General features: G+C 36.4%; 2 protein-coding genes across 3 annotated transcripts; one reads left to right on the plus strand and one right to left on the minus strand.

Moving 5' to 3' along the window:
- Window positions 1–116: 116 nt before the first annotated feature.
- yipf3 (Yip1 domain family, member 3) lies at window positions 117–8283 on the minus strand. The gene is made up of 9 exons (XM_048205553.1): window positions 8012–8283; window positions 7318–7527; window positions 6293–6399; window positions 6162–6207; window positions 5044–5136; window positions 4797–4928; window positions 4573–4686; window positions 4360–4483; window positions 117–1063 (listed from the first exon to the last, which is right to left on the minus strand). The coding sequence occupies exons 1-9, from the start codon at window positions 8081–8083 to the stop codon at window positions 933–935; spliced, it is 1029 nt and encodes a 342-aa protein (XP_048061510.1). The 5' UTR covers window positions 8084–8283; the 3' UTR covers window positions 117–932.
- A 3396-nt stretch (window positions 8284–11679) lies between these two features.
- Window positions 11680–25137, plus strand: ncoa4 (nuclear receptor coactivator 4). 2 transcript variants are annotated; one of them, XM_048205554.1, is made up of 10 exons: window positions 11680–11833; window positions 17961–18087; window positions 18802–18942; window positions 19171–19259; window positions 19451–19559; window positions 20044–20115; window positions 20202–20333; window positions 21135–22091; window positions 23688–23780; window positions 23874–25137. In XM_048205554.1, exons 2-10 carry the CDS (start codon window positions 17962–17964, stop codon window positions 23877–23879), a joined length of 1725 nt encoding a protein of 574 aa, XP_048061511.1. In that variant the 5' UTR covers window positions 11680–11833; window position 17961; the 3' UTR covers window positions 23880–25137. The 2 variants fall into 2 exon arrangements, with proteins under 2 accessions (XP_048061511.1, XP_048061512.1); XM_048205555.1 differs by lacking the exon at window positions 11680–11833 and adding an exon at window positions 14864–15056.
- Window positions 25138–25157: the final 20 nt, after the last annotated feature.

Raw genomic sequence — 25157 nt, forward strand, 5'->3', positions numbered from 1 at the left:
ATCAACCTTTCATCTTTTTCCTCTATAGTTATATCCCTACTGCCTATACTGAGGGTTTGGGATTTGATCATGAACAAACCTCTAACCCTATTAAACATGACGCTTCTGATCACAAATAAGGACAACAGCATTTCTTTATTTTCTCTTTACAAGGACCCTTTAAATAAGCTCACATGTAAAAGACAACATAATGAGAGAGCACAGAAAACCCTCACACCCAACCATAGCTTTAATAGCAGGAATCAGACTGCAGCACAATGGCTGGTTAAATGTGGATCAGGAAAAAAAGACTGCATGCACCATAACAACCTTTCTCATCTTCAAATAAAATATTTCTTTTCTTTATCTATACACTTTGCCTTCCGATCAAGACAGACTTCTTTACCGAGTCTTGAAGAAGACTTCCTTTTCAAAAATATCTAAAAAAAAAAAAAAAAGTTATGCAACAAGATCTAAAAACAGAAGTGTTGTGTGATGTCATTAGCTGTCTCAGTAATTGACAGTGCACTCTTAACGAGCACAAACATACAGCTGCATTTAATGACAGCAGGGTTTTACAAAACATTGTGAAGAATAATCTCAGTTATTATTATCAGCATCCTTAAGGAATCCACACATAATCTGAATAAACCAAACCCTTCTAACATTAGCAGGTCATAGGTAACTCTTAGCAATAAAAATGATTAAGACAAGTGTACAGTGAATGGGATAGTGTGCCAAAACTGATGTCTCATATTAATGAGCCAAAGTGAAGTGAAGCCATCTTGACCTAAAAGCATCCTTTTGGGTCCGTTTGACGGCGTCAGGAACAATATATGAGATACAAACTGAACTCAGACCTAAGGTGCGCCCCATGATTTTGTTTTGCCCTGACCCTATATATGTACACCAGCCTCGCTGGACTGTGACCAACCCAGAAGCCCAATATATGATCACTGTGACTGTACAAGTGCAGCTATTGACTTGATGGTTGCATTCACAACAGCATTTGCAACAACAGGGACATCTCTGGCCACTCTCTGGATGGGTGGAAAGTTGGGTCCTTCCAAGGTATCCAGAATGCCTGTAAACAGGAAAACACAACAATGACAAATCGGCAATAAGACCTGTAAAGGTCGTGACAGTGAGCCGACGTCAAAGAACTAGCAGCGACGAATGCCGATTGTGTTGTTCGGTGGTTTAAAGCACTTAATGTCATTTTCCCATTTTCCATGACCTTTAATATAAAGTGAGAACTATTTATGTAATAACCAATTCATTTCTTTACTACGAGCTAATTAAACAATAATAATTGTGTTAATTAGAGTGACAATGAATATTTGTGAATGTGCCATTCTACAGAATTGGTGCAAACTGCTGTCCCGCAACTAAAATACACATTTAAAAATCATTTAAGTATTCAAATTTTAGATGTTTACTAAGATCCTTCTATTGAGTCCCATAATAATATTTTAAATATTCAATTATAAGCTTAATCTATATAAAAATCATCATTTATTGGGTACTTTCAATTGGGAGGTGGCTGTCCCAAACCCTAACCCCTAAATTTTAACTAGTGCAAAATCATTTTTTGCAAATTTTTCCATTGTTGTTTTTAAAAATATATTTTGATTTTTTTTTTTTTTTTTTTTTTTTAAAGTCAAGTTAAAAATATTGTTTTATATTTTATTTTTAAATAATGAAACTTTATGTAAAAAATGTGTCATTACCGAAACAGTGTATGTTTTATTCCATTGGCTAAGACTGATTTTATCCACACTTCTACATTTCTGATCAGGAAATATTCCTGTGTCCTTCCCTCTCATAGCCTCTCTTTCAGAGTAGATAGGTAACATCATTTTGAGTTAAATGTGTTCAAAAGTCTGAAAATCTGTGTGTAACTTTAAAGAACGTCACTACCAAACACCTTTTTTCTGCAATTAAGCTAACTTTGTTGGGTGTTATGACATAAAATGTAGTTTTTATGTGTGTACAACTGTTCAGAACTGTGCTAACTATGTACTGATTGAGCTAGACTCAAAAGTATCTGAAATTGTCACTACCGAAACACGTCATTTGTTTTTGTAATGAAAAAAGGGAACACATAATCATTTATTTGGGGGAAATAAACAAAATTTTAGTACAGCTATGCAAATCATTAGTATTTGAATATGTTTTAGTAGTGTTTGAGTATGTGAGTTAAAATTCTGTGATGTGATCGCTACCAACACTTTACTGTCACTGCCGAAAATGTGCGGTCAAAAATAAAGTATACTGAATTATCAACTAAGATGTTTTATAGTGTTTGGTTTAATGTATATTAAAACTAATGAATGCTAACACTGTGAAATCTTGACTGTAAGCACAGTAGCCCATTTGATTAGGCTTTTGATAACTTTGTCATCCAAATTTTTGATAGGTTCATGATTGACTTTTTAGATATTTATCCATTTTCTGAGGTGGACTTGGTGCTAACAATAAAAGGTAATTCCAGGTTAGACTAGAGCTGGGCAGTAGGACTTTATTCAATATGCGCAGCAGAAATGTGGGCAGGATTGCTGTATGTTTTTTTTACACAAGAGGGCAACAAATATGTAGAGTAATACAGATGTGAGACATAAGATTTTGTTCATACTGTTCACCCACAGGTAAGAATTATTGCAAGTGCACCATGTTTCAGACAAATTAAAGTTTCAGTCAAACTGGCCTCATTTTGATGGGATAAAAATAGAAAGGACCAAAAACACAGGTGCTTAATTGTCTCTAAAATTAGATTTAAGAGGGAATTTCAATTACTAAAGGTCACAATAAGTCCTTGAACACATTCTCATGCACCATCTATTTCACTGTTTTGTTGCTCTACAAGGATAACACACTTATGATACATTATTAATTGTATAAATTTGTTTTATACATTTATAGACCTTCAGTCAGCAATTCAGCACTCCAGTGATGTCCTATTGTTACTTTTCTTAACCCTGTGTAGCCTGACATTTGAAATGAGTCAAAAATAAAAAAAATAAATCCATCAGGCTTTTATGGCTCATATAGTATGATATATTGAGAATTCAGAGCTCATACGTGAAAAGGAAAAAACACATCAAAATGATCAAAAATATGCAATGCAGTTGCATTATATGCCCAAAAAGTAAGATGAAATTCTGATGGCTTGTAAAGTAAATCATTAAATCATTTACAGCAGGCGTTATTTGGTTAACTTAGTATTTTGGACTGAACAGTTCTTGCCACAAGGGTGATTATATTGTATATTATTTACTATATGCTAACAATGATTTTGTTACAGATTGGTAATATTGCATTTGCTTTAATGCAGTTTTTATTTTGACATTATAATTTCTTAAAGACTGTATCATTACATAATATTATATACACTACCGTTCAAAAGTTTGGGGTCAGTAAGAATTTTAATTTTATTTTTGGGGGATAGAAATAAAATTAATCAATACTTTTATTCATCAAGGATGAGTTAAACTGATCCAAAGTTACAGTAAAGACAATTATAATGTTAGAAAATATTATATTTTAAATAAATGCTGTTCTTTTGAACTTTCTATTCATCGAAGAATTTTGAAAAAAATGTGTACACAACTGTTTTCATAATAATAATGAATGTTTCTTGAGCATCAAATCAGCATATTAGAATGATTTCCAAAGGATCATGTGACACTGAAGACTGGAGTAATGATGCTGAAAATTCAGCTTTGATCACAGAAATAAATTACACTTTACTGTACATTGACATAGAAAACAGCTGTTTTAAATTGGAATAATATTTCACAATATTATGGTTTTTGTTTGTATTTTTAATCAAATAAATGCAGCCTTGATGAGCAGAAGATACTTCTTTTAAAACATTACAAAATCTTACTGACCCCAAACCTTTGAACGGTAGTGCATGTGTATATATATTTTATTTTTTTTGTCTAGTTTAAAAAGAGAATCAGTTAAAACTGCTGTTTCATCAGTTTGATTCAAAACTCGATTCAGTGATTCCTTTGTATTGTCATCATCACTCAAAAATGCTAGATGTCTCTGCATGCATGTATCAGAATGTTTCATAAAATGTTTTATATAAAAATGTGTGCTGGTAAATATTGCTGTTTATTTACGATGTATTTCTATATTAGTACATATGAATACAAATGATTAAATTGTGTTAATTTAATGGTGAAGAGTGTGGAAAATGTGCCTTCATATTTTTATTTCTAATTATTTTAACTATTTTTTTTTACTGTTTTTTTGTTTTTCAAAAACATTATTATGTTGTTACATATTAAAATATATTTTTAAAAAATAAAATACATTGATTTTTAGCTTTATCGCCCAGCTCTACTTGCTCTCAGACGTATGTCGTCTTACCTTCAACCATCTTATGGTAAGCAAAGTGCAGATAGAGCAGGAAGAGCATGTGAAGAGCAGTCAGTGTGCCGCACAGGATGAGGCGAGGAGTCTGACCAACGGTACGGGAGATGAGCACAGCCACCTGAGAGGAAGACACGAACACAAGGAGGGTGACTACACATCTTATAGAGAAACATGCATAATTCTGGCCCTCGTTCCTTTTTTCTTTACCATGCGTAGAGTAGAGAGTCCTCCAATCACCAGCCAGAGAATGTAGAAGAGCGAGTGGAAGTGGACATTGTAAGTGATGAAAAGGACCACACAGTGGCCAAAGAGACCATAACCCTGAAAACACAGAGAATAAGAAACACTTCTTAACACAGAGCAAACTAAACAGCCCCAGTGTGAATTGGGCATGTCATATAGTCTCTTCAGGGGTAATGTGAGCCACTCACTAGCAAAGACAACATCTGCAGCATGGTAATCTGAGCGTTGCACAGGTAAGCAAGGAAATAGATGAAGGAGGACACTCCCAGCCAGTATCCAAAACAGGTTCCAATGGCAGTGCCCATCAGCGTTCCCTCTCTCTGTTTCAACAAACAAACACCAGTCATGAGCGAGAGACTTCTGATGAAGAAAGCATGCATGAAACTTCATTTTGGATGAAATTTCTCATTGACAAATGTATGGAACGCTGCTTACAATGACGGTTCCTGATGTCTTCATGCCATGGAGCAGAATAGCCACCAGTGTGAAGACCAGCATCATTGGTCCGTACAGCTCTCCTGCAACTTTCTGGGTTTAGAAGGAAAAGAAGTACATAATGAAGCAAAAAGTGCTCATAACATCTGCCGATAGAAGTCTGTGCTGTCCTGTCCGGTGGAATGAGTAACACAGTTTCGTCCCACTTTTGGCTTTTCACACAGCTCAAAACTAAATAAAATGAGGCAAAGAAATGCAGATATGCAAAACACACAAGTAAATACATTAATTAATGTTAATTAACCCTGTAGAGCCTGACAAGAAATAATAGTCAGAAAAATCTATTTTAATTTAAATTAGAACAGTTATACAATCTTTTAACAAAAATATTTTACATTATACTTTAATGTTTATATATGTTTTTTAGTTGAGTATCATATTAAATATTTAAGGCTTTTATGCCACATATACGATGATATTGGTGAATATGGAGCTCATATTCAAAGAGGAAAAACACCTCAATTTTATTAAGAGGCCCAAACTGAGTAAAAATATGCAATTTGGTGCAGCTGCTGATATTTATATGGCCAAAAAGTGAGAAGAAATTCTGAAAGCTTGTAATGTAAATCAGTGAGATCTTTATAATAGTATAGCAGACTAAAATAAACTGCATATAAATATCAGACTCTATATCTCCCAATAATATGTCTTAGTAAGATGGTATATAAATGCTTTTATGATCAAAGCTCTGTAGCTTTTATTTTGGGGGGCAAAACATATAATGCAATGCAATACAATGATGATTGAGAGATGAACAAATAAACGTTCCTCAAAAGCCTGATGGATCATATTTGATACATTTTAACATGACTTTTCTAAATGTGATGTATGGATAATCAAACTATCAGTCAGATGACAGAAGGCGTGTAGTAGATTGTGTGCAACAGGTTTTTCAGCAAAGTTTTGATCATGTTGATCATTTAGAGGCCATAGAAATTTGCATAGCAAATATGATACGATACATTAGGCTTTATAGGGTTATTAATATTAATCTCTCTCGCTCAGGGTTGCCAAACCCCTGCTCTGTTGCTTAAGGATAAAATGATCGAATGCCTTACCTGTGGAAAGTTGATCATTCGGACTGGGATCAAGGATTCGACCAACCTGTGGATTAAGCAGCTGGTTAATTGAGTCTGAAGCAGTGGTGAAGCTGCAGTAGATACTGTGAAAGCGCTGCCAGAACGCTCACCTGTTTCTGACTTGAATAGGTTCCACATCAAAGTACGGCCGGAGAATGTCAATATTGGCGTAGAGATTAAAAGCTTTTGAGGCCTGTCGCTTTCCTGCCTGCCATACCTGTGTAGATACAAGTTATATTAGTAGCAATCTTTTCTACACACAGCTCAACAGAAATCCAATTAAAAATTCCTAATAATTTACTCACCCCCATGTCATCCAAAATGTTCATGTCTTTCTTTCTTTAGTTAAAATGAAGGTTTTGGATGAAAACATTCCAGAATTTTTCTCCATATAGTGGACTTCAATGGCCTCCAAACGGTTGAAGGTCAAAAATACAGTTTCAGTGCAGCTTCAAAGAGCTCTACATGAGGAATAAAGGTCTTATCTAGAGAAACAATTGGTCATTTTCTAAAGAAAAACAAACAATTTATTTAGCCACAAATGCTTGTCTTGCACTGCTCTGTGATTCGCCACGCATTGCGTAATCATGTTGGAAAGGTCACGTGTGATGTAGGCGGAAGTACAGATCCAGTATTTACAAAGCAAGGGTGTAAAGACAAAGTCAAACGCCCTGTATATAAAAAAAGGTAAAACAAAGATGTTGCACGATTTTGAAGTTGGAGGAGAAAATGAGACAGAGTTTTTCACCCTACCGTGGTACTTCCACCTACATATGACCTTTTCATTTCATTTTTTTTTTTTTTTTTTAGAAAATGACCAATCGTTTCGCTAGATAAGACCCTTATTCCTCGTCTGGGATCATGTAGAGCTCTTTGAAGCTGCACTGAAACTGTAATTTGGACCTTCAACCCATTGAACCCCACTGAAGTCCACTATATGGAGAAAAATCCTGCAATGTTTTCCTCAAAAACCTTCATTTCTTTTTGACTGAAGAGAGGAAGACATGAACATCTTGGATGACATGGGGGTGAATAAATTATCAGGAAATTTTAATTCTGAAGTGAACTAATCATTCAGGACTAATCCTTTAAGTATAAATGATCCACATTTGTTGAACCCCTTCCTCTGGCTCACCTCATCAGCAACCTGTCTGCCCAGCTGTCCCTTCAAGCCCTTCATCCCGAGGAATTCTCCATATTCTCCGTTGTCTTCCTCTGTAGCGGCTGCCTCGGCGGTCACCTCCTCCTCCTCCTTCATGCGCTGATGCATCTCCCCCATGTCCTCAAAGCTGGAACCGGAGGTGTCGTCCATATTCTCCATGTCTACCACGGCCGAGCCGCTGCCCTGGGGTCAGTCATGTGAGACAAAGAAAGTTGAGTCACAAAGACTCATTGCAATTTGATGTAGCATACAGGACAGGTTCATTTTTGTATAATTTGCTAAAGTTTTCTGAATACTGCAAATATATAGCAAGTAATAAAGGAGTAGGTAAGTTATTGTGGATGATAAACCACATGATACAGTGATAATAACATGGTTATTTGTACATATGCCAAGCTAATAGCTCGTTTCTGAGCATGTAACATGGTAATAACAATATGAAATCTCCTAAACTTATACTAACCTATATGTACAGCATTGTTTACATCACAGTTTAGCTTATTGTCCTTCAAGTACACAAATGGTGCATGAATACAGTAATTAAAAAGCAAGATACAACAGAAATGAAGCTAGTACCGCGACAGCGGTGAGGCCAGGCTGAACAAAAGCCTTGTTTAACAGACAAATCGTGTGTTTTTCATTGGTTATGTTACTGTGTAATGATTACCTGGATAATGTTGTCATCAAATCCACCCCATGGTTCCGTGTTCGTGTTTTTGCTTCCTTGTGATGCCGACATTGTTTTGTACACACCGGAACAGGAATATAAGCAGAAACTTTAGAGCATCAAGACGTTACTATCTATAGTTTGAGTCTGGTGCTCATTGTAGTTTGATATTAAAATGGTTTGTGGGAATTGTTTTGCCAGCTGTACAGCGCTGGGACAAAAATGTAACGTGATGACGACGAGGATTCTGACGCCACTTCCTGTAAACGCAAATCAAAACCTCCGGATTTTAACAAGACAGACCAGTCTTTGAATATTTACATATTAACTTGTATTTAATCACATAAAAAATTAATTAAATAAGTAATTAATGTAATTACGTATTAATAAACACAAAGCTTTACCGTTTTAAAATGTTAACAAGCGTACCATTATATCATGTCAAAATAAAAGTCGTGTGACGTGGTACATTTTGTATTATAATTTGTTGAAATAAAGCTAAAGAAATACATTTCAAAATTTTACATAAAATATATCCTGTTAATCTGCTCATCTGTTTTATGATTGTATCCAAACCGACCTTGGCTCCTATATTTTCTACTAATGTTACTCATTCTTTCAATCATTAATTTAATTTCAATCTTTCAGTTACATTATTTTTTATTATATGGATGACAAAAATAGACCCATTTGAGTACATTGTTAATTTCTTTATTGTATATGGCAAATTCTTTATTCATAAACAAAAGTTTGCAAATAATATTCCATCCTATCCCCATTTCAAAACTGAATTAATATCAGTTCTCAAATCTCTTTGATATATAAATAATAAAAAATCCCTAAAATTTATAAAATATTATGAAGAAATGTTTAAGAAAATACATGCATTTAAAAGCTTTCCCTACATGTCAATGTCTGTATGTTATTGTACCAATAATGATAGTGCATTCTTGTGTCACTTTGTCTTGAGCTGTGGCAGAAATTCGACTCGACTCACTGCATAAGAGACAAACACGTCCAATTGTCTTTCGAAAGTTTTATTTCTTGCAAGAAAGGTCAGACAGTCATACAGGCTCACAGAAAGCTGCAGAACGAAAGCTTGCCCTCACTTTTATATCTCTAACCTCCAAGGCCGAAGCCTCTGTCCTTTTACCATATTAGGAACATCTCTTAGTGGCTGTAACTTTCCACACATTGTTAGCACAGACATGTTTTTAACATACATCTTGCATGTTCCCATACCATATCTCACTCTTTCTATTTCTAACATCTACGTTAAACACTATGTTAAACTTTACCACTTAAGCCAACTTCATACCATGTTCCATAAGCATTATATTTAATAATGAATACAGGTAAAAATCATATGAAAAATTAAAATTTCCACAGCACTTTCTTGATAATATTAACATTGCAAAATATACATGCAGGAACAGATATATTAGAAACAAACTGAACTGTATGATGTCGTTATTGCACTTCTTTAAACTATATATATATATATATATATATATATATATATATATATATATATATATATATATATATATATACAGTGCCCTCCACAATTATTGGCACCCTTAGCAAATATGAGCAAAGGTATCCACCTGAAAATAAATCTGCATTGTTTATCCTTTTGATCTTTCATTCAAAAAAATTCACAAAATTATAACCTTTCATTGAAGGAAAACATTTGAAAGTGGGGGGAAACTCACATTATGAAATAAATGTTTTTCTCCAATACATGTTGGCCACAATTATTGGCACCCAGAAATTCTTATGAGTAAAATATCTCTGAAGTATATTCCCATTCATATTTAAATTTTTTAGCACACCAGGGTGACTAGGAGCATGAAATTGTCCAGCCATGACTTCCTGTTCCACAGGAGTACAACTATGTGTAAACACAAAGGCCAAATTCCCGTTAATCATTCATCACAAAGAGAAAAACCAAAGAATATAGTTCTGATGTGCAGCAAAAGATTGCTGAGCTTCACAAAATAGAAAATAGCTATAAGAAAAAAGCTAACGCATTGAAAATCCCCATTTCCACCATCAGGGCAATAATTAAGAAGTTCCAATCAACTAAAAATGTTACAAATCTGACTGGAAGAGGACGTGTGTCTAAATCGTACTAATGTGAAGTGAGGAGGAAAGTTTGAGTGGACAAAGACTCTCCAAGGATCACAGCTGGAGAATTGCAGAGATTAGTTGAGTCTTGAGTCTCAGAAAGCCTAAAAAGAATTATCAAACAGCACCTACATCCCCACAAGTTGTTTGAGAGGGTTTCAAGAAAAATCCTCTGCTCTCATCCAGAAACAATCTCCAGCATATTCAGTTGTCAGACAAGACTGGAACTTCAAATGGGACCGGCTTCTGTGGTCAGATGAAACTAAAAAAATAGTTTTTTGGCAGCAAACCCACCAGATGGGTTTGGTGCACACATGGATAAAAAGTACCCCATGCCCACGGTTAAATATACTGCTGGATCTTTAATGTTGTGGGCCTGTTTTTCTGCTGGAGGTCCTGGACATCTTGTTCAGATTCATGGTGTCATGGATTCTATCAAATACTAACAGATAAAAAATCAAAACCTGACCACTTCTGCTAGAAATCCAATAATGGGCAGTGGTTGGATCTTCCATCAGGACAATGATCCAAAAGAAACATCAAAACCAACACAAAAATGTGTCACTGAGCACAAAATGAAGCTTCTGCCATGGCCATCTCAGTTCCCCTGACCTGAAACCTAAAGAAAATGAGTGGAGTGAACTGAAGAGAAGAAGCACCAACATGGAGCTGGAATCTGAAGGATCTGGAGAGATTCTGTATGAAGGAATGGTCTCTGATCTCTCCTCAGGTGTTCTCCAAACTCATCAGGCATTACAGGAGAAGACTCAGAGCTGTTATCTTGGGAAAAGGAGGTTGCAAAAAGTTTTGAATAAAAGGGTGCCAATAATTATGGCCAACGTGTTGAAAAACATTTATTTCATAATGTGAGTTTCCCCCCACTTTCAATTATTTTCCTTAAATGAAAGGTTATAATTTTGTGAATTTTTTGAATGAAAGATCAAAAGGATAAACAATGCAGATTTATTTTCACAGCTGCTTTTGCTCATAATTACTAAGGGTGCCAATAATTGTGGAGGGCACTGTATATATATATATATATATATATATATATATATATATATATATATATATATATATATATATATATATATATATATGAGGCACACTATGTTACTTTATTTTGTTTACTTGAACGTTGTAATTTTACCCCTGGCATAAATCATTTTGGTTTTCCCTTACACATATCTATATTCTTTTGTTTATTTATTTGTTTTCTTATTTGTTATGAGCTGTAGATGTTTGTACGAATTGTGTACATACGTTTGATATTGTGAAATAAAATGTTTCCGTTCTGCTTACCTTTCGGAATAAAAAAACTCTGGATGATGAATGTAAAAGTTAATGTAAGTTGTAAGTTAAAGTTGATCATTAAATGCACATTGTTCTGAAGGGGCACCGTAACCCATGTTCTCAGTTATATATTATTAAAATCTCTGAAATCTATCATTTCTTATCGTACTGAATCTGTGAAATGGCTTTCAGTGGCCACTAGATGGCAGCATCACATTTGAGAACGCAGTGTCGTAATATCGCGAGATCATGATCTCTCGCGTCATTATCCGAATCTCCTTTGACATTAGCCTCGCAGGAAGCGTAGCAGCGCGTGAGAGGACGAGCCATTGCTTTCTCCAGAAGGCTTTATTATATTAATAACACTTCATTTCCTTACGAGCTTACCAGGTGGTGCAGGTATGTATAAAACGAGGCTCTACAATGACATGTTTTTGGAAATCGTTTAACAGTTAGCTAATGCGGCGTCGGAATGTTAATCTGGGTTAGAGGGGGCGAGATCACCATATTTCATAACCAGTCGAACTTTCTTCTGTTTGAATGATCTTAAACTTATCACCACAACAAGTTTATACGTAATCTGAGAATCGTTTTAATGACATACTTTAAAAATGTATATTTTTTTACGAGTTACGAATTGTTCACTCTGTCCTCGGCGACGTGATATATAAAGGGGGTTACAGACGCGCGACCTGTAGGGTATGTTTTCAGTGTCCACTTCTTCAGATGTTCAGTCATTGTTTTATTTTGCTCTTTTATATGATTTCATATGATTAATATGGCCCTAATGTTGCCTAATTTTCTCTTTCAAGCTTTTGAGTTTCGTCATTGCAATAGTGTCTGGCTAGTGAAAGTTAGTGCAATAAATGAATCATCAGGATTACATGTAATTCAGTTATTTAAGCAGCATAACGATTTGGTTTGGGTTAGGAGGATTTTCACCTACATATGAACCAGTGTTCATTTTGACAGCAAATTTTGATTTAGTTTTAGTCATCGGAAATTGTTTTAGTTTTAGTCTTGTTTTAGTCGACTAAATCTACAGTAGACTTAGTCAATCTAAAATCTAATTTATTAATTGTAATGCATTAAGTAAGCATTTCTCTAGCAATACACAGATCCAATACACTGATATACATCTGATATTATCCAAACTGTTTATGTTCACTTAAGACAACCAACTGTACTTTACTCTTCAGAGCGGATGGTTTTTGACCGTTTAAGTGCAAAAAGACACGAAAGAGAGCTAAATTCAGTGCTTTTCAGGGATTGACACACTTATCATTGAGGAACTATTATAGTTTTTGTTAAAAAAATTTTTTTTAATTAGACTTGATTTTTATTTTTTCTGCTTTCATTGTTATTTTAGTTAAAAGTTTAGTAATGTTTTGGATTTGTCTTTTAGTTTTTGCTTTTAAATGTCATTATAGTTTTTTTTTTTAGTTCTTACAACCATCTAAAACATACTATAATATAAACAATTTGTAGTAAACATTGTCATAATTCATCAACATTAGCTTATAAGCAATCGTTTGGCATAAATGTGTGCTATTCATTAATTGCGAAGCCTGTAGAGTTTCCCGTGGTTAGATCAGCATGTTACCCTTCAAATGTGTGCATCTGCTACACTGGACAGCAGTCCTGACTGGATATCTTCCCAAATCGTCCCTCTCTTTCATTTTTGTTTCGTTTTTATTCATTGATGAAAATGAGAGTAGATTTTAGTAATAGTTTTAGTCATTCAAAACACATTTTTATTTAGTCATCGTCTCGTTTTCGTCCGTGAAAAAATGTCGTTGACAAATTATTCGTCAACGAAATTAACACTGATATGAACGTTGCTTAATTTTTTCGGATTGATTGTTTTTAGTTGGTGGCGTACAGATATTTGCATATTTTGCATATGTTAATTTGGACTGACACTCATGCTGTATTTGTGTACCGGGAGTACTAGGTATTAAAGGAACACTCCACTTTTTTTGAAAATGGACTCATTTTCCAACTCCCCTAGAGTTAAACATTTGAGTTTTACCGTTTTCCGTTAATCCATTCAGCCAAACTTTTAGCATAGCTTAGCATAGTTCATTGAATCTGATTAGACCGTTAGCATCTCACTCAAAAAAATTACCAAAGAGTTTCAATATTTTTCCTATTTAAAACTTGACTCCTCTGTAGTTACATCGTATACTATGACCGATGGAAAATGAAAAGTTGCGATTGCAATGATATTACGCAGCGCTTGTGACCCCCTGCTTGCACAGGGAGCGTGCCTTGCAACCATGGAGACGTTTGTGAGAGACGCTGCGTTAATATCATTGCAATCGCATATCATTATCAATGATAACAATAACAGCTGCTTTGTTAAAAAAAAAAAACATACATTAAATCTGAAATCCAACCTGAATGATGACAACACAGAATAAAATACTATCACTAGTGATCATCAAATCCTTTTAACAGTTTCTTTTACAGACTTTATGTTTAAGTCTTCCACTTTTTTCACAAAACCTTTGCTCTCTAGAAACCCAGTCAGTTTGGGTTAAAATTCTTTAAAAGGTTTATAAACACTGAATTATTACAACATATGAAATTAAATTAAGGACATGCATCAGAAAAATTGGGATTGTTGGACAATAAATATATGAATATAACAGCTTGATTTTGCAGTGTTGTCTAATGTCCATTAAAGCAAAAGTGGGAATTATGTGATAATGGACACAGGAAAAAAAAAAAAAAAAATGTACAATACCGCCTATTGCAATTCAGACCTAAATATTATTACTATTACTCCATTAGGTCTGAAATATATTGTTTGCTGCAAACATGATGATCTTAAATGTATTAATTATTAATTTACTATTAATAAATGTGTAAAGTTGCATGAAATGGCAATACTCAATAAAGTAGGCTAACTATGTTACCTCAGATGGTTGAATATTTGGATTCCACAACTGGTAAAATAAAACATATAAGACAATACAACATTTACTGTAGGAGCCATACAATTTACTGGTGACTTAATTTAAAAAACTGTTCTATTGCGCTTCAGATTTGGCAGTGAAATTCGCCGATTTTGGGTGCGTAAGATGTGAAGGATTTTATGGTCCATTTAGTATTTTCACCCCATAATGGCGGCCGCGCTACCGGAGCGCCATCTAGTGGCTGTCTGGAGTGTCGCCTCTTGGGGTTCTATGCTCTTTGAATAGGGTCAAATTTTAAGGTCTGAGTTCTGCATTTTTGCAGCAGTCTTAATTTTAAAAGTCAGCATTTAATCCTCAGTTCCACCTTCCTCTTTTTGCTTCCTCTTAAGACACGAGTTGCACCGCGTTTTTTTTCAGATATGTGATCTTTGTGTGTTTTGGGGTCGTTTCTTGGGAAGTCATTGAGTTAAGCCGTCAGTCGCGCGCCCCTGTGAGTGGGCCCCGTGTACGTGCAGAATCCGCGGGCGCGTGTGGAGGCCTACAGAGGCGGCGCTGCCTACGTGTGCTATGACGTCTCTGTGGGCCGAGGAAAGGGGCGCTCAGATAAACCCCGAGAACAATTAGACGTTCATCCATTGACAACACGCAAACTAAGCTACACATTTGGATCAAATTGACGGCCGCTTGATTGACAAGAAGAGGTAGGAACCGAATCAGTGCTTTGACATCACGTTTGAAATGCATCTAGATTGGAAACGAAAGGACTTATCGTGAACGCGCTCGTCTGTTTGTTATAAGTACCCATATTAATGCTTATTACTTACAGTAAACAAAAACATACCATGGTATTACTTTGTTTTTTTGGCATTATGGTATTCTCTGAAATACCATGGTACGTGAATATGGTAATTACAGTACCATGATATCACCATCAAATGCTAATGTAAAGGCACGCAGGGAATTATATCTGTAATTAAAGATATTTGCAAAAGGGCATTAGTTAGATTATTTTAATTGGTCTTGTTTTCCTCTTCTCTGGTTTAAATGCCATGCATGCAGTGAGAATGGAAAGCTCTAGACTGGCTGTTGTTCTGTCCACTGCATGCTGTGTGCAGATGTTGCTGTTTTTATGCTCCCCAAAGATGTTTGTTTTCTGAATTCTGCTTTTGTCACATCTAATGTTTATACTGTTGCATCATCAGTCATTGTTTTTTTAGATTAAAATAATAGCCTTCTGATCTAAGAAATGCTCTTCCTGTTGTTAAGGGTGTATGAACAGTGTTTTCCTCTGCTGGGACATGTTTAGTCTGTTTCTGTTGCACAAACACTCCAGGAATCAAAGCATCATGCCCTTCAGACACTGTCAGCGGTATATTATTTGACAGGTCACGTGTTGCTGTAACTTTGGCAGGCACATCACATTCCTGACACACAGACATTTGCAGGATGTCAGAGAGGCTTTGAGTTCACAGGAAAAAGGCCACAGCTGAACTCGACTGATATGGGTTTTTTAATATACTATCAGTGAAACACGTACACCATCCTACTCTAAGCATTTTAAACACAATAAATGTAATGCGTTATGAGGTGCATTATGGGATGTTTTGTATTGAATGCTAGAAGCATAACATTTTTCTCTCATCTATTAAAAAAAAACATTTAATGAAAATTATAGTTTTTTGAAGAAATTCATAAATAGGCTAAATGTTTATTTAGCTGCAAAAAAAGTATTTAAGCATAAGCCTTAGGCTCAAAAGGTTTTTAATGTCAAGTGTACAGTAAAACGATACGATAAAACATTTTAATTATAGCAGATGAAATATGCACAAAATAATGGACATTAAATGAAAGGAGGTTTATCAGGATGATAGCTTGATAAACCTCCTTTCATTAAAGGATCAGTTCACTTTAAAATGAAAATTAGCCCAAGCTTTACCTGCCCTCAAGCCATCCTAGGTGTATATGACTTTCTTCTTTCTGATGAACACAATCAGAGATATATTAATAAATATTCTGATGCATCCAAGCTTTATAATGGCAGTGAGTGGGTCCAACGAGTTTGAAGCTTGAGAAAGTGCATCCAACCACAAGGTGAACTAATCCTTTAATGTCCATTATTGAAGATTATCATTATAATGATTATCAGTGTTAAAGTAAATCAATGTAGAACTATAATTCTTTCTCAAGGGATGTTTTTGTTGTTAACCCAAGTTCACAAATATGGGCACCATATACAATTTTAAAATGTAAACAAATTTAAGACTTAAAAACTGAAATGCTGTTATGACATATTTGAGCTTGTTATGGTCAGATAAAAAGGCATAGTTCACCCAAAATTGTTGTTCCAAACCTGTTTGACAAGACTTTCTTCTGTGAAATAGAATATATTTTTTTAAAAATGGCACTTAAAAAACAAAAAAAAAAAACAACAGTGTTTGGTGAACATTTTACTAGTGCTGCCCCCGACTAGTCGACTATTAGTCGTTCATTTATTAAGCCAGTAGTCCATTAGTCAGGGGAGAAATACTTAACCATAATAATGAGCATTTAAAGAGGACTTATTATGCCCCTTTTTACAAAATGTAAAATAAGTCTCTGATGTCCCCAGAGTGTGTTAATATATGAAGTTTTATCTCAAAATACCCCACAGATCATTTTTTGTAGTATGTTAAAATTGCCACTTTTTGGGTGGGAGCAAATATGCACCATTTTTGTGTGTGTCCCTTTAAATGCAAATGAGCTGCTGCTCCCGGCCCCCTTTCCAGAAGTGGGTGGAGCTTCCAGAGCTCATGCTTCGGCATACTGGCAACAACAAAACAGGACAATCTCACGCACTGAAAATGTCAGAAATTGTCATCTTCTCATATTATTAGAAAAAAACACGAGTTTGTCTGAGTTGTCGGGGAGAAGTGAACTCCGTGTCTTGCTTACAATAAAGCCTTAACACCGGCCTTTAAGAAGATTGCGCTCCGATGACATGGAAGTTAAGTTAAACATGCCCTGCAGTAAGTGCGGTACTAATTTAGTTTTCACACTCCGCATGGACACACTTGGATATGCGCCTAATATTAGCACATTTATCTAGTTTTACGTTCGAGCGAGAGGCTATTGGCTAACGTTAGGCTTCTACTTGCATGTTTATTAAAAGATAACTCTTGCTTGAGGTCGCACGTCACTGTTTTGTGGTCATTCTTCACCCTCTCGAAAAGGTTCCCACAATTTGAATTTTCTGCCCGGCATATTACCGAATAGACCGACCGTGTGGAATTTTTACTTCTTCTGTGATTAACTGTCTAATAAAAATTTAGTCGACCAAGCCTCTTCTCGTCCACTAAAGCAGCCCTAAATTTGACCAACTAATTCAACCAAATATAGTTTTAGATATTTTAGCAACAATAGATTTTTAAAACCTGATATAGTTTTACCACAAATGTTTTCTCAGCATGAAAATAGCCACAGAAGCGGGCATGGCGTTAAAAACCAGCCATCCAAACAAACTTAAATGAAATGATTTCAGTTTGTGGGTAAACTATCCTTTTAACCAGTCAGCTGGGAATAGAGAAAAATGCCATTCGTCTGAGCTGTCGTGTTTGTTTTGTCCGCAGCATGTCAGCCGTGGGGCAGAGAGAGACGGCTGCCCTCAGGCAGTGCATTCAGGCCCGGGCCCAGCTGGAGGAGGCCATCGCTGGGGTCATCAAAGCTGAAGTTCAGCTCAAGAGCAACTCCAGAGAGGTGAGATACAACAGCTTTTGGCCCTGTGTTTGTTTGATGTCATAAAGAGTAAGAAATGAAGTATAGACCTATTTTTATTCTTTTATTTATATACTTAAATCATGCTTGTGTTATTAACGGCTCAGTGTTCCAGTTATAAACATCATTTATCTTTTCTTACTGACTTTTCTAGTGGGTGTGAACACTGACTTTTCTAAACATTGTGGCTTTATAATGTGCTTTAAGCTCATTAGTGCACAATGAGATAATATTTTCTTGTTTGTGTTGTAAACATAAGAAAACATCCATGCATATGACATAATAATTTGTCACCTCAGACACAGTAGATAATTGCTACTTAGATGCAGGGAGAAGGGCTTACTAGACCACAGCTAAACAAGTTCAGAAGTATTAACAGTTGAGAAATTGTCTCAAAAATAGTTCATAGGCAAGTAAGCTCTGTTGAGAAACCTCATTGGGCTTCCCCATAATCTCTCCAAACAGCTGCATGGTTCAGAGCATAATACTGTTTCTCTGTTTTGAGTGAACAAGGACCTTGTTTCTATTATTGTAGACCTCAGATCATTGCAGGCTGTCCTTCAGCGTTTAGGAGGTGGGGTCGTTTTATCCACCTCTGCAGGAGTTTTAAAAGCTGAGCGCTTTCAGATCAAAGGCAGACGCGTCAAGACTCGCTTGCATTCACACGTGTGTGTGCCTCTGTCTGGTTACTCACAGGTGAAGTCTCAGCTGCACAGCTGTATCAGTAGACATCTGGAGATCCTTCGCTCTCGTGAGGTGTGGCTGCTGGAGCAGATTGATCTGGTGGAGCAGCTCAAAGGAGAGACTTTACATCAGCAGCTACAGCAGCTTCATCTGGTGAGTTCGTTTTACTGAGCATATTTTTTTTTATTTTAGTATTGACTTGGTACTTAAGTAAAAGTAGTTTTGAGATCCTCTATCACAAAGCAACATTTCTGAGAAATGAAATCTAAATATTGACTCTGAATACTGAAACTCGCATTTAAAGGAGAAGTGAAGCTGTTCTGCTCTAGTTGAGTTACTTCATAGTTGACGTGACATTTGTTTTCTCATTGTTTCTCACAGCTCAAAGGCCAGTTTGACATCCTCATTCATCAGCTGGAGTATTCCAGTAGTAACAATCTCGCCACCCAGCTCACCAACTGCCTGGAGAAGTAAGACGCCGATTGTTGTGTATCTGCTTTAGTGTGCTAAAAGGCTGTTTACATGTCAAGCTAGTCAACCGAGACACTGTATAGGTTTAAATCTCCTATAATCAATGTGAATCTCTGAGGAATGCCTATGTTGATGATAAATGTGTCTTAGATAAAAAAAGCAGTTTATAACTTATCTTTTGTCATTTCAGGTTATCTTCGCTCAGTCTGACTCCTGAAGAAACCCCAGAGATGAGTTTCCAAGCAGATGCACGCACCTTGCGCCAGGCTATCACTTCCTTTGGGACCATTTCCACCCAGGTTTGTGGAATTGCTGATATGCATACTTGGACACCAAGGCATGTGGTTAATATAGATTGATAGCTATAAATGGTAACATATTTTATTTTAAAACAGTGACACAGCATTATGTGGCAAAAGCAAATAGAGCCAATTATAATCCCTGGATGTGACATGACGCCGACAGTAAACTGATGCCCTGTTCTGTTTCTGACGTACCCCATGCACTTGCATTACTTCTGACAACAGTACGAATGGATTCTGACCTTTTTTCTTTGATGCGTTCAGTGTAGACAGCTTAAAGCTGACTCAAGTGAACATTTTCTGATAGAACATATGGTCCAGTTATTAACGTAGGATTGAAATGTTCATTGACTGTTGACAGGATCACAGTGTAGCGGAGGAAAATAGTTTGTCAAAATACTATGTACTCATACCATTGCTATAAATAGACCTGTGCACCCTTCCACAAAGCACCTGCATTCATAACTCTTCTCTGCTGCAGCAAATCGAGACCTCAGACTCTTTTGCGAGACCGTGGCTTCTCCAGGACTGCCCAGTTTCTTGCAAGAAACAGGTGTGATTTTGATGTTATACTTTGTTCATTTAATGTCCTGCACAGTTTTGTGCATGCAATGTTAAATACCCATCTTGTTTACTTAGAAAATAGATCTTGAACGGGCCACACCTCTGGCTGAGTGGCTTCTAGGAAACCGTCCAGTAAGCAGCGCTCCTGCAAGACACCACCTCAGCACAAACCTCCAGGACTGGCTGCTTGTTTCCAAGGAATCTCAGGTGAACTGTTATTTTATTTTTGTGTCCTGTGTGAACATGATGGAAAGGCAATGATACCCTGATAAAAGAACAGACATACTTGTTAAAGGGTTAGTTTACCCAAAAATGACATTTCTGTCATTAATTACTCACCCTCATGTCGTTCCACACCCGTAAGACCTTCGTTCATCTTCAGAACACAAATTAAGATATTTTCGATGAAATCCGAGAGGTTTTTTATCTCCCATAGAAAATTTTATGTCCGAACGCTGGTTCAGTGTTTGCCGACGCTGTTCACGTGAGCAGCACGATGCATGCGTCTGATGCTGACGCAGGAGCCGACTAATACGGAGCTGGCGTTCAGACGTGGAACACGGAAGCGCTGAACGTGAACAGTGTTAGGAGAATGAAAGTGGAGAGAGGAAATTGAGTAAAGTCATTATTTTTGTTTTGTTTCTGCACACAAAAAAGTATTCTAGTCATTTCATAACATTAGGATTGAACCACTGTACTCACGACGTGGACTACTTTAATGATGTCTTTACAACTTCTTTAGACCTTGAATAATTATGTTGCTTTCAACGGGGGATAAAAACCCGTTGGATTTCATCAAAAATATCTTAATTTGTGTTCCGAAAATGAACGAAGGTCTTACGGGTGTGGAACGAAATGAAGGTGAGTAATTAATAACAGAAATTTCATTTTTGGGTGAACTAACCCTTTAAGAACCGTTGAATTATTCACTTGACTGTAGCCAAAGTGCTACTTCTATGTTTAAGAAATTGCACACTGAGTTTTTTCAATTTTATTTCCATCATACAGGTAGAGCAACAACTACCTGCCTTTGACTTCCATAAAGCTTGGGGCCAGCTTCATGACCTGGAGTCATGGCTTATAAAGGAGAAATTACCAATTCGTGAGCGAACCAGCAGCGGCAGCTCAACCTTCTCGATTGAGATGATTGAGGAAAGCGACTTAAATCTGGATGAGGTGGAACTGGAAGACCAGCAGGAAAAAGTGGACGACTCTTTTGAGGAGGAAGAACTCAGCAAGTGGCTTGCCAGGCCGAGCACAATAAAGCAAGATAAGACTAGCCAAGTATCAGATGCTGACCACTTCAATCTGATCATCAAACCCTTCTATGAGAGCTTCTCCTACAGCGATTGGCTCTCAAAGTCTGACTGCAGCTCTTGCTGTGCCACACGGACCACGGCTGTGGAAATCGAGAACCTCGGAAAGCTCAAGTGCCTAAAGACTCCCCCGTCATCCCCTTCCAGCACTCCAAACACCAACTCGGATCCCATCGAGATGTGGCTTCACAAGACCATCCCTCTCGAGACCACCTGCAAAGCCAACGAGACCTGTGCCAGCTACGCTCAATGTGTCTGTGACGACAACTGTGGAAAAGAGGCCCTCGGTGCTTGGCTCCTCAAGAAAGAGGGTCGAGATAAGAATGGGGTTCCCGTCAATAAGAATGCCACAAACAAAGCCTCCAGCCACCAGCAGCAGAAGGTTCAGGCCATCTTAGAGGCCTGGCTGCACCCGAGCAACTGTGCCAAGTCCCCTGACTTTTCATCCCTCTCTGCCTGGGTGACCCCGCACATCAAAACCTCAGACTCTGAGAGCTCCATCCATAAGCCTTTGCAGTCGGAGAACTGGCTTCTGCCAGCGAAGAAGCACGTTAGCAGTACCACTGAGACGCCAAACAAGCCAGAGAGCGAGAACACAAAAGACCTCGAGGAGGACAAATGGCTTTTACGAAAGCGGGCCAATGCACAGGTGAGGCTGATATCTGTTGTCATAGTTTCCTCACCCTCTTGTCATTCCAAACCCTATTTTTAATGAAACCTGAGAGATTTCTGTCTATTCATTGAAAGTCTACGTGCTTCAAAAAGTTCATATAAAAATTGTAAAAGTAGCCTATATGAATCGAGCGGAATCAAGTCTTTTGAACAGACACGATCACTTTATTTGATAAACAGATTTTACACACATATAACATTAACAAAAAATATTCACATACAAACCAGGGCTATCAAAATTAGCACGTCAACGCATGCAATAACTTTTTTCAGCTTAATATGTTAAAAATATTGAGCGCAATTAATGCAGCTTCCGTTTTTTTTTCCGTCATAATCTGGCTAGCGTTACATTATAAAATGCTCTTATTTGCACACATGCTTTTAAACCATTCAAGCGCCACAAGACAAACGAGAACGCGCTGTCTGTGAATGTCGTGTCATGTGACACACACACAAATCGTGTGCATAGAAAGATGCCAACCAGTAGAGTTCTCTTTCGCACTTGAACAAACATCACACCAAATGAGTGGAAAATGGCATTTTTGTTGGGTATTCTCATAAGAGCAGTCTTAAATGAGTTAAATAATGTCTTAAATGAACTTGAAGAGTTGTGAGAAACTGGGATGCATGTCAGATCCGGGTCATGTTCGGCAGCGGCAGCTCTTAAAGTGACAGCAGCTTAATAAGCTGCTCTGATGTGTCATTAATGTTCATCAAAGAACAAAGGTAGCAGAGAAAATCGCAGCTTTAATAAGATTAATCTATATTTAATTTATAATTTATGCAGTGAATACTGTAAAGTGTTTAATAACTTGTGTATATTTCCAGGAAGGTCATGGGTTTTTAATAATTAATAATTTAATAATTTAATAATTGTGATTTGATTTAAGTTTACTTAAATTAAAAAAGTTTTAATTCAGTTATACTGTAATGTTGAATGTCTATAATTTGTTTCAAAAAAATAAATTTCATAGAGACATCAGTAGCAGTATTAGTATCAGTGATACTGGCCTTCATTCATAAAAACATGTCATTAAATAAATATTTTAAATATTTATATTTAAGTTTAATACATTAATTTGGAGAGTAACTATAAAAAACTATAAATTATTACATTATAAAAAAAATTGAAAACGCCAATGTTTTTAAATTGTGATTAATCGCAGAAAAAATAGTGATTAATTAGTTACTTTTTTTTAATCGATTTAACAGCACTAATATAAACATTACCATGCATACAAAAAGAGCACATCAAATACGGTAAACAGAAGCTCAATCACATTTGTTTGACGCGTGATTGGATTACTGCCTGTGAACTTTTTGAAGAGTCAAAGTTTTGGTGAAATAAACTTTTTCAATGGATGGTACAGAAATGTTTCAGGTTTCATTAAAACTATCAAAAGTATTATGTTTGGAACGACATGAATCGATGACAGAATTTTCATTTTGGCGTGAACTATCCCTTTAAAGAACCATCTTACGATTTCCATCCATAGTATTAGGTTTTGAGAATGTGTCACTTGGTGTTATACATGCATTCATTCCATCCCATGTTTTCCTGTGGTTTGTCCAGGAAAGGCTTGGCCTACCCATAGTATGTGACCTGTTTTCCTGTATGAAGCTCAGCGGGGACAGAGAAAAGTGGCTTCATCAAACAGCTACACAGGTGAGAAACAATGATATAAATGTGAGCATTTTTAAAAGTAGAGCTGTTTTTGCGTTCAGAGGAAGTAAAACCATTTTCTCTTCTCTCTTCCAGATATGAAGGCAACATCCAATGGCTTTTTGAGATTTACTCTAGCGCTATATAACCGCTGATTATTGCACAATATTTTTCTTCCGTGCTCTTTAGGGGTTCTCTCTCTCTGTAATCTTCTAGAGACTGAAAGAGTGATGTGGACTAAAGGCCCTGTGCAGGAGCCAAGGCTTTTGGTACACCATCACTTGAGGGAGTGTTTATGCTGGGGAATTACTGTGTTTTTGGCTTAATACAGTTTAATTCCAGTAATGTGGAGGAGACCAGTGTGTTTTATTATAATTCAGTAAAGTGATTTAAAAATCACGAGGAAATGGACCAGATTGGTGCATACAAAACAAAATATATTTTTATTTTTTTCCCTTATGGGGGCATATTGGGAGGGGGGACTTGGGAAGAACTTGAATAAATCTCTATATTAATTTTATTCACGCACAGTTACAGCTTCATGTTTCAAATCTTAACAACCTGCACATTTGGAGGAAAACATGCTCTAAAAGCAGAGAGTGATCTCCTCCATGGCTTCTTGGAGTATATATTTATATAGAATTTTACTATTTCTTTTCGAGTATGGAATGAGCATCCCTTGCTGTTCACATTACTTTATTTGTAATGATTATATTATACACTTCTGTGGCATACAAATCTCATATGCCAGTTAAACATAGCATCTTCCGTTATCCTAACCTCAAAACATTCAGACAACTCGTGCCTGACATGGAATGTGTAGCAGCGCCTGCTGTCAGTCCATCTCATTGTATGTAGGGAAAACAATTCATAAAAGTTTGCCGTTTCTGCTGCGTCATGAGCTACAGCAGCCAGCGTTTGATGTGGTCTTTGAGCTCAACATGTGGTAAATGTTTACCATAGAATCACTATAGCTCTTTTTAAATTGAATCTGTGGTATAATAACCACTGATACGGCTTTATGTCTATGCTGTGAAACTCCCTGTCAACATATAAAACAAGAATTATGCTTTGCGCACATACAGAGCAAAGACTACAGGTGAATTTAAAGCTGGTGCAAAAATTAAACCGCTTCTTATTGATCATAATTTCAGCTCAAGTACAAATCTTTCACTTAGTAATGGACCAAAGACTTGGTACAGAAAAATTAACAATGCAAAAATCGTTGTCATCATGTGCCAGTGTTTGGATTACAGTGTTTTACATGTATACTTGTGTGTAGATTAATCTAAAATATTGCTTACATGACCTCTAATGCTTTGATCACTGTCACCTGAATCAATAAAAAGACATAAATGTGCTTAATGTTGTAAAGTGACT

Source organism: Megalobrama amblycephala, linkage group LG10, assembly GCF_018812025.1.
Source record: "Megalobrama amblycephala isolate DHTTF-2021 linkage group LG10, ASM1881202v1, whole genome shotgun sequence".
NCBI classification, from domain to species: domain Eukaryota; kingdom Metazoa; phylum Chordata; class Actinopteri; order Cypriniformes; family Xenocyprididae; genus Megalobrama; species Megalobrama amblycephala.